Source organism: Cylas formicarius, unplaced genomic scaffold, assembly GCF_029955315.1.
Source record: "Cylas formicarius isolate icCylForm1 unplaced genomic scaffold, icCylForm1.1 PGA_scaffold_7__23_contigs__length_41026272, whole genome shotgun sequence".
NCBI classification, from domain to species: domain Eukaryota; kingdom Metazoa; phylum Arthropoda; class Insecta; order Coleoptera; family Brentidae; genus Cylas; species Cylas formicarius.
Genome location: NW_026844352.1, coordinates 16,667,754 through 16,685,956, shown reverse-complemented (window position 1 = coordinate 16,685,956; position 18,203 = coordinate 16,667,754). Strand labels below are relative to the sequence as shown.

General features: G+C 37.2%; 1 protein-coding gene across 2 annotated transcripts; it reads right to left on the bottom strand.

Annotated features, from left to right (window-relative positions):
- Nucleotides 1-12,627: 12,627 nt before the first annotated feature.
- LOC132705430 (uncharacterized) lies at nucleotides 12,628-17,880 on the bottom strand. Of its 2 annotated transcripts, none has more exons than XR_009619429.1 (2): nucleotides 13,686-14,565; nucleotides 12,628-13,463 (listed from the first exon to the last, which is right to left on the bottom strand). XR_009619429.1 is itself a non-coding variant. In XM_060676015.1 (2 exons), the coding sequence occupies exon 1, from the start codon at nucleotides 17,444-17,446 to the stop codon at nucleotides 15,977-15,979; it is 1,470 nt and encodes a 489-aa protein (XP_060531998.1). In that variant the 5' UTR covers nucleotides 17,447-17,880; the 3' UTR covers nucleotides 12,628-13,463; nucleotides 14,656-15,976. The 2 variants fall into 2 exon arrangements, 1 of the variants encoding a protein (XP_060531998.1); XM_060676015.1 differs by lacking the exon at nucleotides 13,686-14,565 and adding an exon at nucleotides 14,656-17,880.
- Nucleotides 17,881-18,203: the final 323 nt, after the last annotated feature.

Below are 18,203 nucleotides of genomic sequence, written 5' to 3'. Positions count from 1 at the left end.
TTTAGTCACAGTATACTCGAAAGAAGGAACTCCTATTCAAGTCAAGGCCCTATTGGATTCTGCCAGTCAAAGCTCCTTCGCGACTGAACAGTTAGTTTCAAGACTCGGGTGCCAACCATTCAAAAAGATATTGTCCATCTTCGGAATTTCCGAAAATTGTGTTGCGTCGCATAAAATGGTCAACATCTTTATTTACTCTGATGTCAATCCTGATGTGAAATTTAAGGTCACGTGTGCAGTCCTTAAAAAGATCACTTGTAAATTACCCCAAGTAGAAATTGATGTTCAATCCTTAAGGTTACCGAAAAATATCCAACTCGCAGACCCATATTTTCACATCCCCGAAGAGATAGACATGCTCATTGGAGCAGATCTGTATTACGACATTCTCGATGAAGGATTAATTAAACTAGGATCTAACCTCCCAGTACTTCAAAATTCCCACTTAGGCTATTTGATAGCGGGAAGCGTTCCATCGGTGACTGCTTCATCCAGTGTTACCACCAATTTCACGACCAGTGCACACGGAAAGGTCTCCTTACTCGCTCAAACCACTGAATTAGAAAAAACTATCGCAAAATTCTGGGAACTGGAGCAAATTCCGCCTAAGACCTTCCTGAATGAAGAAGAGTCCGCTGCCGAAAAAATATTCACTTCAACTACCAAGGTCTTAGAGGATGGTAGATATCAAGTTTCTATTCCTCTAAAAACTCCCTCAGAATATGAGAAACTCGGAAATTCCTTTTCGAATGCATCGAAAAGATTTATTAGTCTAGAAAGAAGATTCGAAAAGGATCCCTCTCTCTTCTTAGAATACAAAAAATTCATCGATGAATTTGTGCAACTAGGACACGCTAGGAACATCCCTTTAACACTAAAAACCCCTGAAGGCCACAATAAATATTTTATCCCTCATTTGTGTGTCTTGAAAGATTCGAGTGTGACTACTAAATTAAGAGTCGTTTTTGACGCTTCTTGTCCCACTTCTTCTGGAATATCTCTAAACGATACAACCATGAAAGGTTATCAAGTACAACCGGAACTCTATGATATACTTTGCAGATTCAGAATTTTTAAGTTTGTATTGACTTGTGATATAAAGAAAATGTATAGACAAGTTAGAGTTGATCCCAGACAAACCTTCTTGCAAAACATCCTTTGGCGTGAAAAACCGTCACTCCCTTTTCAATGTTTAGAGCTTTTGGTATTGACCTATGGAGTAAAACCTTCTGGTTTTCTCGCCACTCGCGTACTAAAGGAGATAGCTATTAACTCTGGTCACAACTTCCCATTGGGCACTGACACACTATTGAATCAATGTTATGTAGACGATATTTTATCTGGTTGTAATAGTGTGCAAGATCTGCGGATTTTGTTCAACGAACTCAATATGCTATTGAATCAGTCCGGATTTGAGTTACACAAATGGTCCTCAAATTCAAAGAGTTTTCTTAATCAGATTCCTGACGCATCAGATTTGACTCGAAACATGAATCTAGGTGGTTCTCCAAGCAAAATTCTCGGTCTGACTTGGAATTCTGTATCTGATTGTTTTTTAATTTCGACACCGCAAGGCTCCTTGGAAGGTCCAATAACTAAAAGAAAAATTTTGTCCACGATAGCTCAGTGCTCTGACCCCCTCGGTCTCGTTAACCCCGTTATAGTTAGAGGCAAAATTCTCATGCAGAAGCTTTGGCTTCAAAAATCAAATTGGGATACTGAAGTTACAGAAGAATCGATAATCCATGAATGGACTAACTTCTGTCAAAATCTCTGTAAACTTAATTTTCTCAACATACCCAGACCGCTCTTTTTAGACAGTCCCGTCAAGATCCTTGAAATACATGGTTTCGCCGATGCTAGTTTGAAAGCTTATGCTGCTTGTATCTATTTGAGAGTTATGTACTTTGATAATGCAGTCTCTGTTCGTCTTGTGTCTTCCAAATCCAGAGTCGCTCCTCTCAAGTCACTGTCGCTTCCAAAATTAGAACTATGTGCCATGTTGCTCTTAGCCCAATTAAATGAGCGAATTGTGAATGCTTACTGTAAAAAACTAGATGTTGCTTCTGTCAATCTTTGGTCAGATTCCCAAACTGCCCTAAGTTGGTGCAAATCGCACGCCAGCAGGTGGAACGTATTCGTAGCCAATCGCGTATCTCAAATTCAGGAGTTGACACAAAGCTACTGTTGGAGACATATCAAATCTGCAGACAATCCTGCTGATATCGCTTCTAGAGGTTTAGCTCCTCAAGATATTCTAAAATGCGACCTTTGGTGGAATGGCCCCAAGTTCTTATTAAATCCCGAGTTAAAGTTGGAAAAGTTTGATATTGGTTACAAATTATCTGATTTACCCGAGGAAAGAAAAATCGCTTTAGTAGTCCAAGGCAAATCTTCGGTAAACAACTTTTGGCAACAATTATTCACAAAATTCTCCCGATTCTCTAAGTTACGTCGCACTTTTGCCTATTGTTTACGCTTTGTCCACAATTCTCGAAACCAAAATAAACTCTCTGGTCCCCTCTCGGTACAAGAATTGAATTGTGCGTTAGAAAAAATTATAACTATTATTCAAGAAGAAAACTTCATCCAAGATTTTTTGACTCCTAATGAAATAATCTGGAGATTCATACCCCCAAGTTCTCCACACTGGGGTGGTATTTGGGAAAGTGCCATCAAAGGTGCTAAGTACCACCTTAAGCGAATTGTCGGAAACTCAATATTGACTTTCGAACATCTTTACACTGTCTTGGCTCAGATTGAAGCTATAATGAATTCAAGGCCCTTATGTCCAATCTCCAATGACCCCTGCGACTTTGAAGCGTTAACCCCTGGTCATTTTTTAATAGGCTCTAGCATGACCGCCTTCCCTGATAGAGACTTTAGTGGTACGCCAGAAAATCGCCTAGCGTTCTGACAAAGATGCTCTAAGATGCAGCAACAGTTTTGGAAACGATGGTCAGTTGAATACCTTAACCGACTGCAAAATCGCCCAAAATGGCTCCACCCTTGTGAAAACTTGAAAATCAATGATATGGTTCTAGTAAAAGAGGACGGATTGCCTCCCCTTAAGTGGTCGCTCGCGAGAATCATTGATGTGATTACAAGCTCTGACGATAAGGTTCGAGTTGTCAAACTTAAAACCCCTGCTGGCGAGCTAACCAGGCCAATAACAAAGATTTGTCCTCTACCGAGAGATGAAGCCCCTTTTTCCCATATTCACCCTTAAATCTCTTTATTTCTCCATGCTTCCTCTTTTGAAGTGTAACTTCAACCGGGGGAGAATGTTGATAAAACAACCCAATGCCCTCGCGAACCCTGAAACGCGGATATTGCGTTAGACGTGACAACGTCTATCGCCTCCCTTGATCACGCTGCATAGACGTGACTGACCGCCCCGACGGCGCCTGTTTTCCAGACATGCGTTGCGCGCAGTTAGTCAGTCGACCGCGACCGCCCTTGACGATAGAAAAGTGAAAATCGCCCTATCGCTAAACCCCCCCTTTAAGCCCCTTTCACTCTTAATATTCCCTTATAAGTCGGTGTCCTCTTTGGACTAGCCCCTCAAATGGTTTCTTTCGAGGAAGTTTAATCTCTATTTTAACGCAAATTGTGTTTGTGATTAACTCAAATAAACCGATTGTTAAATGCCTTATCTTGTACCGTCGTCGCGTTGTGACAGAATATAGTTTGTGTTGTGTTAAACGGCTATCATTTAAAATAAACCAGCCCCGCAAGAATACAGTCCACACCCCCAACAAATCAACCCGTTAGATGGTGGTGAAGCAAGGATACGTTTCTCCCCCAAACTGTTTTTGTGGAGCGATTCTACAGTAACATTAAGTTGGATAAAATCACCAGCAAATCAATTCCAAGCTTTTGTCGCAAATAGAGTATTTCAAATTCAGTTTATGACGGATCAAGACAATCGGCATTATGTGCGGTAAGAAGAAAACCCCGCAGACTTAGTATCCCGGGGACTTTTTCCTTCAAAGTTGTGTGGAAATAAATTGTGGTTTGAAGGTCCACAATGGTTGTCACAAGATTTCTTTCCAAATCAGGGTGTTGATGTACCTTTAGAGGAACTTCCAGAAAGGAGGAAGCGAGTAAAAGCCTTTTTGAACACAGAGAAGAATAGTCTAGAGATTTTTTCCAGATATTCCAGTTGGACAAAATTGAAACGTGTATTTGCATATTGCTTAAGGTTTACGGCCCGTTGCAGAAAATTGGTTAGTCACGAATCAAAGAATTTGACAGTGAAGGAACTCCAAGAGTCTGAAAAAATGTTAATAAAGTTATCACAAGATGAGTGTTTCGTAAATGAGCAGAAAATCTTGGATAAGATAAAAAAGGGGGGTTGTCAAATTTAAATCCGTTTCTAGACGCCGACGGATTAATCAGAGTGGGCGGAAGACTAGCGCTTTCAGAATTTAAAGATGACAAAAAATTCCCAATTGTGTTAGACCCAAACCATCCATGTACAAAATTGATTGTTATGGCAGAGCATTTGAGACTATTGCATGCAGGCCCTCAATTAGTGCTCAGTTCATTAAGGGAAAATTATTGGCCACTAAAGGGCAGAAATGTTGTGAGAAAGATGGTGCATGAATGTGTTGTGTGTTCGAAGATTCAACCTAGTTCCTTTGAAATACAGATGGAAAACCTACCTAAGGCACGAGTGATCACACAATTTCCATTCAATACCACAGGGGTTGATTATACAGGGCCGTTCAATTTTAAAATAGCTTTGGGACGGGACACGCGTTTGTACAAGGGGTATACTTGTTTATTTATTTGTTTTTGCACACGTGCAATACATTTAGAGGCTGTAACAAGTCTGTCTACGCAAGCATTTGTTGCAACTTTCAGGAGATTCGTGTCTAGGAGGGGCAAACCAGAAAAAATGTTTTCAGACAATGGTAAAAATTTTGTGGGTGTTCAGACAGAACTGAGAGAGTTGGGAAAATTTTTGCGTAATAATCATGTCAGTTTAAAGACATTGATTGCGACAGAAGGAGTTAATTGGTTTTTAATTCCGACATATTCGCCTCATTTTGGGAATTTATGGGAGTCAGGGGTAAAAAGTGTAAAATACCATTTAAAAAGAGCTGTGGGCAAGACAAATTTGACTTATGAGGATTTTTCTACTTTGTTGTGTCAAATTTTAAACTCACGTCGTCTCACTCCAATGTCCTCTGATCCTTCTGACTTGGACGTTTTAACCCCATCCCATTTCCTGATCGGAAGAAGGGCAACCTCATTACTGGACCCACGATTGCTCGAGCAACCTGAAAATAGGCTTGCTAGCTATCAACGTATTCAACAATACCAACAAGGTTTTTGGTCTCGTTGGTCACTGGAATACATCGCTGAACTTCAGAGGCGCGTCAAATGGAAGGCTGGCGGGGACACTCTGCAGGAAGGGACATTGGTGATCGTGAAAGAAGAAAATGTGCCTCCCTTGTGTTGGAAAATGGGACGCATCGTTCAGTTATACCCAGGAAAGGACAACATTAGTCGGGTGGCTGATGTAAAAACGAGTGAAGGTGTCATCAAACGTTCATTCGCAAAATTGTGTCCATTGTTTCACGAAAGTGGGTGAGAAAAAAACTCAGTTCAAGTGGTTTCAAAGGTTGTCTAAGACAAATTGATTTTCAAGAAATGTTTGTTTTGTTGTTTTTTTTTTGAAAGAGGGTTCCTTCAAAGCTGGGGGTATTTTGAGTTCAAAATTATGTAAATTTCTTTTTAATTTTGTGTATCTTAAACATGCCGGACATTTCAGTCAATGTGACAACAGGGCGTTGTACGCCAAACCGGCAAGGTCTACGTTTCTGCTAGGCTAGTAACAATTTTGTAGCGTTACGGGGTAGACGTTCACGACATGGGTCGCGACGTCGCCGCAAAGTGAGATACAGTCCATTTATAGAAAAGAAAAATTCAATAAATATTAAGTGATTGAAGAAACGCTTGTATTATTGAAAAAACAGTAACGTATGTCAATTTTTGAAAATGTACAATGTTTTCTTTATTATATTATATTTATAGTATGTTAAGGACTTAGAAAACAAATGGTTTTTATTATCATCGCTGTGGCAATAAAAAGTAAAATGTAAAGCTGGCATCGTTGCCTATGCCTTAAAGCGGCTAGCAAGTTACAACCCTTTTAGTACTATTTGACATGCAGGAGCGAATGTATCGCTCGTAACAAAATCAAAATAAAACCGCGAGTTTAAATTCTAACAAGTGGTTTTAGTGCTCCACAGAAAAAAGTTTACAGTCCACTAACATTTCAACATAAAGTTTGGTCCATCGACCCGTTACAGTTTGCAATTCAAAGTGAATTAAAAAAGACTAGCAGGATATCATAGCACCGCTCCATCTCGGCGGGCAGTCGGCTAGGATCAAAAAAAGCGGCATCGGCGGGAAATCCTGTGAGTCGGTTCCAATTCACTATCCACACGTTTTATTTCATTGAAGTCCTATATTTCATTGAAAAAAAAAAACAAAAAGATTTTATTCATTTTTAAAATGGCAGATGAGCAAAAGCGATCGCTAAACAGGCAAAGGGGTTCGGTGAAGACAAAATTAACCACATTTGACAAATTTGTAAAATCGTTTGAATGAAACAGATGCTTTAAATCTCACTGAGCGTTTAAATAAAGCAGACCAAATTTTGGTCGATTTTGATGCTTACCCAACAGGCTCTCGAATTAATTACAGACGAAAATGAGTTGGATTATTTATACAAAGAACGCGATGATTTCGAAAATGCGTTTTGTTCAACAATTTCGGAAGCAAAAGTTTTAATTTCAAATAAATGTCAAATCATGTTCGACGGAAGTTCTAGCGAAAGCATGATTCATGCTACAAACCTTGAATTGAAAGGTGTAAAATATCTAACAATAAATTTACTAAAATTTGACGGTCAAATTGAAAAATGCCTTGAGTTCAAGGATACCTTTCAGTCGCTAATACATTTGAACGTGGCCATGAGTGACATTCAAAAATATTATCTATGAGCATCATTGGAATGCGGTCCAGCGTTAAGTTAAGTTATTCGTTCAATCGAACTCTCTTCCGAGAATTACAAAATTGCGTGGCAAACGTTATGCGAGCGTTACAATAACAATCGACTTCTAATACACATTCACGTAAAGGCTTTGTTTTCTATAGAAACTATTCAATAGAATAGTGCGTCAAAATTACGCGATTTGACTGATTGCGTTTCTAAACATTTGCGATCTTTACAACAACCAAAAGAACCCACTGCGCATTGGGACACAATAATTATTTATCCAATCACTACAAAATTAGACAAAACTGGAGAGTGGAAGCAATACAAAATTAGTAACAAGGTTACTACTTGGGAAAATTTAAAAACATTTATAAGGGGTCCTGCTGACATGCTCGAAATAATCAAAGCAAAAAATTCTGACAAATGTCAACAAAACGTCAAAATTCCAAATTCAAAGATATGTAGGGTAATACTCGCAGTTTTTATGCTGCAATTCTGAAATGCGTCAACTGTAAAGGTGATCAATTTAATTTACAAATGTGAAAATTTCCTCGAAGTTTCGGTCAAGGAAAGAAAGTATTTTGTGAAAAAGGCTCGTTTCGAGAAAACTTGCAGATTCGGTTCTTGCAGACGTTGTAATATGCGGCACGACACATTGCTGCATGTTACCAGCGCCTTTGAAAATTCTGAAAATTCCAGTGGCGTCCCGTCAAATCAAAATAACAATTCTTCGAAGGAGCAAAGTCGTTCTACCGAAGCAAATAAAGTTGTATTATCTTCTTCCTTGTTAGAAACAAGTGAAATTTTGCTTTCTACAGCCAGCGTAGAAATTTTTGATCAATTTGAAAATGTTCACATCATACGCGCTTTACTAGATTGTTGTAGCCAATCGAGTTTTATTTCAGCTGATCTTGTAGACCGTCTACAGCTAGACAAATCTAAGACTACTGTCACCGTCTCAGGTCTAAATAATTCAACACCAAACATTCTACACAAATGTGATGTTTTTATTCGCTCTATGAACGGAATCTTCAGTTCAAATCTTTTGTGCTTGGTTTTACCTGAAATTACGGGCAATTTACCAAATATCAAAATAAACAAGACTGCCTTGGATATTCCAAGAAACATTCATTTTGCTGATCCCAATTTCCGTACACCTGGCAAAATTCAATTATTGATAGGTCCGGTGGAGATCTCACCGGTCAAACAAATGTCTGGGGAAGACCGTGCTTGCGAAGAACATTTGATGCACAACACGGTACGAAATGAAAATAACCGATTCCTGGTTTCACTACCTCTAAAGCAATCAGTTGATTGCTTGGGCGACTCCGTTGATTTCTATTTCTTGAAAAAAGACTCGAGCGTAGAATCTCGCTAAAACTTCAATACGTTTCCTTTATGCAGGAATATCAGAATTTGGGCGCATGTCACTTATTGAAAATCTACATTCTCTTAAAGACATGGCTTATTACATGCTACATCGCGGCGTTCTAAATTGTAATAGTTTAACCACTTAAGAGTAGTATTTACTGCATCAGCCCCTACTTCAAATGGCATATTACTAAACGACATCCAGTTAGTGGATCCTACTGTTCAAGACGATCTACTACCATACGAGCTGAACACAGTAACGTATGGTCAAAATTCTTTCTTAACTATTCGATGTTTATTCGAACTTGCAAATCAATGCGAAAACGAATATCCTAAAATCTCGAAAATTGTAGGTCATGATTTCTATATCGACGATTTGCTAACAGGGTCTGACACTATTGAAGAAACTTCACATATTTGTAAAAATTTAACACAAATTCTAAAAGATGCTTGTTTTGAATTGCGCAACTTTAGATAATTCCAACATTTCCAATAACCTTTTAAATTTCAATCAAATCAAAACCCAAAAACTCTTCTTCTAATTTGGAATTGTGTTTTAGACAAACTAACGTTCAAAATCAATGCATGCGATGGAAAAAATCCAGTTACGAAACGTGTTATTTTATCGCAAATAAGTCAAATTTTCGGTAGACTTGGTATTTTGTCACCTTGCACTGTAATTGCAAAAATCATAATTCCAACATTGCGGCTGGAACAACTAAATTGGGACGAATCCATCCCACCTAGCATATACACAACATGGACAAAATTTCGATGCGAACTTTCAAATTTGAACAATCTTGAAGTACCCCGATTTGCTTTGTATGATGATCGAATCAACGTAGGAATTCATGGCTTTTCAGATGCCTCGCAGTTGCAAAAGCAAAAGCATCAACTCGCACGGTACATGCATCAATCTTTTACTTGCCATATCCGATAAAAACATTAATTCTTCCTCGCTTGGAGCTTTGTGCTGCTCTAGTTTTATCCAAGCTAACAGAAAAGGTAACGTCTTTCGCTCTAAGCATCCAAGATTCATCTCTATTTGAACGATATTCAAACTTAAATTTACTGATTCGATTAGTAGCTTACATACATCGTTTCAAAAATAACCGTTTTAAACTAAAAACGAAGCGTTTTTGCGATAGATTAACCCAATTGGAAATCAATAATTCGTTGTTAAGGTTTATTAAGGTTTATTAATCGGAAAAGACATCCACACGAAAAGTAAAATTCTAAGTTTAAGTCCATTTATGGACGAAGACCAAGTCAGAAGAGTCGGTGGTAGATTAGATCGTTAAAATTTTAAATATGACAAGAAACATCCAATTCTACTTTCCACAAAGCACAGACTGTCCACATTAATTTTCGAAACAGATCATTTGCGTATGCTACATACAAGTCCCCAAATTTGAATCATGTTCAATCCGTGAAAAAATTTGGTCTGTAGCAGGACGAAATCTTGCAAAGCAAACCGCTCGAAAATGCATAATAATAATAATGTTTTCGCGCTAAGCCACAATTATTTAGATAAAGATTGGTAATTTACTAAGTACCCGATTTTTAATTGACACGCTATTTTATGTGGTAGGCAGGGATTACGCTGCTCCATTTTTAATTAAAAGTCACAAAGGTCGTTCTTTTAAATTATGAAAATGCTACATTTGTTGATTCATTTGTTTCATTTGTTTGAAGCTATCCATTTTTAACTTGTGTCAGATTTGAGCAGTGATCCTAGCTTTAAGGCGATTTGTGTCTAGTTGTGGTAAACCGTCAATTATCTACTCAGACAATGGTACAAACTATGTAAGTGCCAAAAATGATCTCAAGGCATTAGGAAATTTTCTAGTATCTCAAGGTAATTCTCTCGAAGATTCTATTCCTCGCGAAGGTATTGAGTGGCGATTCATACCGCCCAATTGACCGCACTTCGGAGGCCTTTGAGAGGCTGGCATTAAAAGCACCAAATATCATTTAAAACGGGTAATGGGTAATGCAAGCTTAACATTCGAAGAATTTTATTCGTTGTTTGTGCAAGTAGAAGCTATTCTAAATTCAACACCACTTTCGGCTGTCTAATTTTCAAAGGTTTCAACAAATCCAGCAACATTTTTGAACTGGATGAAGCAACGAGTATATATCCAAACTTCAGCAACGAAATCTATGGAAAACTAGTTCCAATGAACTTAAGGAGGGTGCTCTGATACTTACCAAAGAAGATAACTTGCCACCTCTCCAGTGGAAATTAGGCAGAGATTTATCACTGCGTCCCGAGCGGGACAATCAATCCAGAGTGGCGACAATCCGCACCTCGACTAAGACCATCAAGAGGGCTTTCACAAAAATTTGTCCTCTACCCATGAAGGTAGATACTTCATGCAATGTGTAGTGTGTGAATCGAAGCAGAGTTAGTGCTTCTCGCAGTGTGTTGTTCAGTTTTTTTTTCATTTTAACTAATCCAGTTAGTCAAGGGGGAGTTTTTATTATTATCGTTGTGGCAGTAATGTAGAACTACGTAGAAATACGTTCTTCCATATTCTTCGCTTATTCGCTTTTAACGCTTTACCAGCGTTGCCGCATTTGTTCTTGCCAAAAGTGCCTAAATTTTTTAGATATTCGCGACGTTCACTTGTAACGTATTTATATGAGCTCCATTTAAAAAATACCTCCACATCACATTGTGGATCAGAGTTTTTCGAGTCTGTGGGATATTTTCATTTTTTGGTTAGTTTATATGGAAACATTTCAATTGTTTTTTACGAATTTTTCTAATCTATCTGTCAAAAGGAAAGAGTTGAATTTTAAGATGAAAAACGTTATAAAATTTTTTAGAATGTTTAAATGTTTTAGAACCACAGAGTGTTAAAAATGAAATTTAGCAAAAATAAATCATTTTTCAAAGAAAATTCCACAAACTACAACATCCTGTTGGCCCCTTCCGAGCTTAACTGAAACTCACTCGCATTTTATTTACTCTATACCTGCTTATATATTGTTTGAGGGGTGGAGGAATTGAAGGAAGGGTATGAACAAACGTAATTTGGTCTTTGACAGATAGAAGAGATTGTTGGACATTTGGTAAATCCGGTTTTGACAACTTTTGATATATGATAAATAATTTTTTGAATGTAAAAGTCCGAAAGCAACTTTACACTTGCCGTTGTTGTCGTTTCTTACATCCAAAACATCCCTGGCCACATATTAAAAGTTATTTAGAAATATAACGTGAAAACCGGTAACTCGGGTATGATATTTTTAAATTTTAATTAAAATTTTCATTCTGGTATTCGGACATCCATTATTTGGAGTCTATTTAGATTTATAAACATTTAACAATTACAATTAAACAATTTTTAAGAAACACTAAAAACTAGTCAACTAAAAATGGAATGTTTTGTTGGTGCAAATAAGTATTTAGTATATTTATTAATTTTTGGTTTTTGAAATGAACGATTCCGTAATACGACACGCTTCAGTTATCTAAGATGGCGAGTAATGAATGCACCAAAAAGCAATCCTAAATTAAAGTCGTCAAAATAGTGATTTGGAGCCAAACGTGCTCTAGGAAAATGTCGCTCACTGAGTGTTAAAGTTTGAAGTTTAGTTATCGACAGCAATTTTTAAAATATCGACTGGAAAACTTGGATTCGGAGGTTTTTCGAGAAGGTGAATAAGATTATATTCCAGTTTCTAAGATGATAAGTAGAGAATTTTTGGTTACAGTTAAGTGGTTAGTTATAATGACATTTAATCACTCGTCTCCAGAAAAAATCGGCAACTATGACGTGTCACTAACTTTTATTATTAATTTGATTTGGGCATATACCAATTAATACAATTTACTAACAAATATTTTTATTAGCCCTATGGCATATTAATTAGTTGAAGTTAGTTTTTATTCCGTTTTAAAATAGCGGTAAAATATATTTTACTTTAATTTATGCAAGCCAACGCTAATATTAATGTGAATGTGTTCATTTCTTCATTGACGATTGAAAAAGGGAGAAAAAACTAATAGTAAATTGCGTTTCGGAACAGGTCCAGTTTGGAAAGCCGAAAGAACGCTCTGTCGTACCGGTCGCGTACTTAGGATCGTCCTCACGGAGCACGGAACATCCGACCCAAAAAACGCGACAGGTACAGGATGGAAACAAAATTCCATATATATTTAAAACATCTAAATTTATTATTAATTACATTTATTATATATTACAATAATTAAACCACACACACACAAGTAAAATACCGCTTTTGATTGCTTTTTGCGCATTAATTACGGACCACCTTAGATGGCAAATTCAACAATTTATGCACTATATTGTAATTGTACTAATTGATTTTTTTAATTTATGTACCATGTACCATATCTTTGTTCCTTATTATTTTAATGTGAATGCTTAAAGAAAAAGAATTATAAAGGAATTATGTGGCATTCCGTGGGAATCAAGTGGAATTCAGAGGATGTCCGAAAATTTATCACTCGAAGAAAAATTTTGGTGTACACATAAAGATTTTTAATTACATTTTTCTATATCTTGAAGGTATATGTGTATAGAATAGAAAAAAATATTCCATTTTTTCTGTCATTAGCTCTTGATCTATTCTGGTTATTATATTTATTCTTATGATTTCACACATAACACACACACACACACATTAACTATTAAAACCAGTACTGCTCCACAAAAATATTATTTATTAAAAAAAAACTAAAACTAGAGACAAAACAAAATAAAATTTACACTTCTTTTGTTAGTGATCTATCCATCTATAAAAGCATGTGAAAACAAAAAGGTTGCAGTTTTACTTTAAACTCCTTTTCTTTATATATTCATTTTGAACGAAGGCTTTGATTTTTGGCCAGTCTTTATTGTCGAACAGTCCTGGATATTTTTCTTTCAGTGCTAAACATTCAAACTATTCGAGAAGTTGACATTTCTTTATATGTTTGGAAAAGAAATGAATGACTTTCTTTTTTTGTTCTGCAGTCCATGGCACTAAGATCCTTTTTTGTGTGGTAGTGGTAGCCGGCTAGAACTACCAACAGCCTCGGATGGATTACTTTCTATGGTTTGACCTAAAAAATTGATACTAGTTCTAGGTTGGATAAGATTATTTTCTTTTGTATCATCAATTTCATCATCTTCTTCGTTATATTGTGCTACATTTTTTGTAGCTTGTATCAAAATATTAAAATTTTCGGACTTGAGCGATTCAAGCAAATTTTTTATTGATGGTTTTATATTCTTAATTTCTTACAATAGTCTTGCCAATTCCCTCATTTTAACTCTTGTAGTACCTGTTTCGAAAAGTACAAATAGCACCTTTAGCGACCATTGATATTCCGTCTGGTCGCATTCTGGGTAAAACTTCGTCCTTTAATTTTTTCGTCTATATCTACCAAGATTCTCAAGAAGCATATTTTGTCCAAACAAAAAAAAAACATGCTTCTACTTGTTAGTGAAGTCGAGATTCTGGAAAAACTTTGTCTATTATTGATATTTTAAAATTGTTTTAATTTTTATTAATTTAAAATTCCTAATATTTCGTTTCTAGTAGCACTTTCCATATATGATTGGTTACGATCTGAAAGTATCCAAAAAAAAAGATTTTTATTTTAAAAATATTGCTTCTGAAACACAAGAAATAAGAAACTCTTTTGGAATCTGCTATAAAAAATGTATGTCTGTATTTAAAAATAATAAAGTTGAAGATGGTGCTGGTGGAGAAGGAATGTTGGATCTGAAATTAATTAAATTATTTTGTATATAGAAAAACGTTACTGTAATAACGTGAAATTTGGACTGAGGTGGCTTTAACACAAGCAAATTATAACAAAAAATGTTCAGTTTTTCACAGCTATTGAATGATTTATGACAGCTGTTTCGGGAACACCGTGTCTTTATCAAATACAAAATCTGACAATATTCTCGCATTAAATGTAAGCATAGTAATAGATTTTTAATTACCGTTGTAGAGTTACAAATTTAAATTTAACAATGGAGTCATTAAGTAATAGATTCGAATATCTCATTTTGCTAAGTTCCATAGTTTCAAACAAATTTAGTTTTTGCTTTTTGATTGATTATGTAAAATATTAAAATTATCATCAAACTTGTGCATTTTCGAATTTATTTAACTATGCCATTAACTTAAATTCAGAAATGCACAAGCTTGACGATAATATATATATATATATATATATATATATATATATATATATATATATATATATATATATATATATATATATATATATATATTCTCACGTATTGATTCACGGATGGAAAAATGTGATGACACTATATTCCGGGATATCATCCGTTCGCTCGTTGAACTCCGACTGGAATCCTGCAGACGTTCCGCCAAAATCTCACTTGGCATCTTCAATGCTCGCGCTCCGAAAACACTTCGAACACTGGGGGGTTCTCGGCGGTGCATGCGGTATTTATACTCTGCGCCGGAGATGGTAACGGTGCTGCTTGTGCGTGGGGGGAGGTGGCTCCGCCCCCTGAATTGTCGCGTTGTTAATTTCGCCCGATCGTAGTTGCGATGTCCCCGTTGGCTGCTGCGCATCGCTCTGCTGTTTGATTATCGTTCTCCACGTGTTGGATAAATGCAGAGCGTCGTCTCTCGTATTGAGGTGTCCGGACTTTTCTATTTCGATGGCCTCTCGTATAATCCTAGTCCTAAAATCAGGAATATTAGGTATTTGTTTGCAAATGCCGAAATCAATTTTATGGCCTGTCTGATGTTGGTGCTGAAACAAAGCAGATGTTGTTTGTTTGTTTCTTATGGCTAAACGATGTTCCTCGAGCCTGGCTGAAATCCTTCTGTTGGTCTGTCCCACATACGTCAGGCTGCACGATCCGCATGCTACACTGTAGACTCCTTGGTTTTCCAGAGTAATTTTTTGTTTTGGGTTTCTTAGTATTGCTCCGATGGTATGGACAGGTTTGTATGCCGTTGATATGTCGTGTTTCCGTAATATTCGGCCGATTTTGTCAGTAACCCCCTTGATGTATGGCAGGACAGCGATCGATCTTCGTTGGGTCTCGTCCTGCACACTCTGCTGCGGGTGTTGTTGTTTACTGATTGCCTTGCTGATGGTGCGCCTTTGGTATCCGTTTTGTCGAAGACAGGTACTAATTTTCTTCAGTTCTTTATCTCTGTTCCTCTCGTTTGTGAGCCTGAAGGACCGAGCAATTAATGTATTTGCCACTGCCTGTATCTGTGATGGGTGGTGATGAGATTTAGCGTTCAGATATCTATTAGTGTGTGTTGGTTTTCTATAGACAGTGTGTTCCAAGTGTCCATCTTCGGTCCTTCTGATGTGCACATCTAGAAAGGGCAGACTGTTATCCTCTTCAAGTTCTATTGTAAATTGAATCCTTGGGTGAATGGAATTCAGATAATCTAGGAATTTCAAAAGCTCCTCCTTGCCAAAAGGCCATACAACAAATACATCATCAACGTATCTTGTAGATAGTTTTGGCTTCAGATTTGCCTTCTCTATTGCTTTCTTTTCGAAGTAAATCATGAAGAGGTTGGCAATCACAGGTGAGAGAGATGATCCCATTGCTGCTCCATCTATTTGTCGGTAAATTTTCCCGTTGTACATAAAGTAAAGTTTTTCAGGCAATGTCTTGACAGATCCATTATATATGGCGGAAGATCTTCGTTTTCTTCTATAAGCAAGAGTGCCTCTTCTACTGGAATACTCGGGTAGAGGGATTTGACATAGAAACTTGCCATAATGTCGTCCTTGTCCATCCTGAGAGAACCTAAAATCTGAGTGAAATGTTCTGAGTTTTTAACATAGGAATCTGCCTTTTCCACTATAGGCTGAAGTGCACTGGCCAGATGTTTTTCCAGCTTGCATAATGGTGAGTTAAAGGCGCTTACGATTGGACGCAGGGGAACCCCGTCCTTATGGATCTTTGGGAGCCCGTAGAATTTTGGGCAACGACTCGATTTTTCCCTCGGAATAAGTTTCTTCTTTGTATCCTCATTTATTGATGAATCGAGAATTTTGGACTTAGTTGTTTTTTCCAAATATGTCGTGGGATCTCTGGTGACTAGTTTGTATATTGGGTCGTTCAAAATATCCTCCAATTTTGCATTATAATCCGACGTATTCATGACGACAGTGGCATTTCCTTTGTCTGCTGGCATTATTAGAATGTTTTCGTTGTTGTTTAGATTCCTTAAGGCTTGCATTTCTTCTCTGCTTAAGTTTGGTTGCGGTGGTTTTGACTGTCTTAAGACTCTGGCGACATCTTGCCTAATTAACTCCGCATCTTGTTCGTCTATGGTGGAAAGACTTGCTTCGACGTTGGAAACGATCTCTTCGACGGGTACCCTTTTTGGAGCTATTGCATAGTTAAATCCCTTATTCAGAACGCTGACTTCTGTATCGGAAAGATGGTATGCTGAAATATTATGAACTGTACTGCTTCGGTTTGTATTTGACACTTGTCCTGATTTTTTGGAATTGATCTGAAGGATTTCTAATTTCTTCCACAGTTTTTTTGACGTGATGTCCTTGTCTTTCTCAGTGCGCCATGATGTTAGTAATTCTATGCGGTCCCACAGCAACTGATGGATCTTGTTGCTCAGTTTCAGGTGGAGTCTGAAAAGTTGTAGCTCAGTCTCACTAATTTCGTACCGGGTCCGCCTGATCTGGTCTTGGAGTAGGGCCTTGCTAGCTTTGTCCAGGATAGCTTGTGTCTTTCTGGTGCGTGTGTGATAAGACAACCTTGTAAATGTTGGCAGCAAGGTCTGGTTGCGGCAGCTTTTAAGAAAATTCAAGTTGCACAGCGAAATAACCCTCCTTTGTCTTAGTTTTTCATAACACTTGGTGGCTGTAAAGGTCTCCTTCCCGTAAAGGTGTATGATATTCTCACGTATTGATTGATTGTCCATCCTGAGAGAACCTAAAATCTGAGTGAAATGTTCTGAGTTTTTAACATAGGAATCTGCCTTTTCCACTATAGGCTGAAGTGCACTGGCCAGATGTTTTTCCAGCACACTAATAGACATCTGAACGCTAAATCTCATCACCACCCATCACAGATACAGGCAGTGGCAAATACATTAATTGCTCGGTCCTTCAGGCTCACAAACGAGAGGAACAGAGACAAAGAACTGAAGAAAATTAGTACCTGTCTTCGACAAAACGGATACCAAAGGCGCACCATCAGCAAGGCAATCAGTAAACAACAACACCCGCAGCAGAGTGTGCAGGACGAGACCCAACGAAGATCGATCGCTGTCCTGCCATACATCAAGGGGGTTACTGACAAAATCGGCCGAATATTACGGAAACACGACATATCAACGGCATACAAACCTGTCCATACCATCGGAGCAATACTAAGAAACCCAAAACAAAAAATTACTCTGGAAAACCAAGGAGTATACAGTGTAGCATGCGGATCGTGCAGCCTGACGTATGTGGGACAGACCAACAGAAGGATTTCAGCCAGGCTCGAGGAACATCGTTTAGCCATAATAAACAAACAAACAACATCTGCTTTGCTTCATCACCAACATCAGACAGGCCATAAAATTGATTTCGGCACTTGCAAACAAATAGCTAATATTCCTGATTTTAGGACTATATATATATATATATATATATATATATATATATATATATATATATATATATATATATATACAAAACGGTAGTCGTGACCGGCTAGTTGAACAACAAATTTTAGTTAATTGGGGTATCGGTATATATATATATATATATATATATATATATATATATATATATATATATATATATATATATATATATATATATATA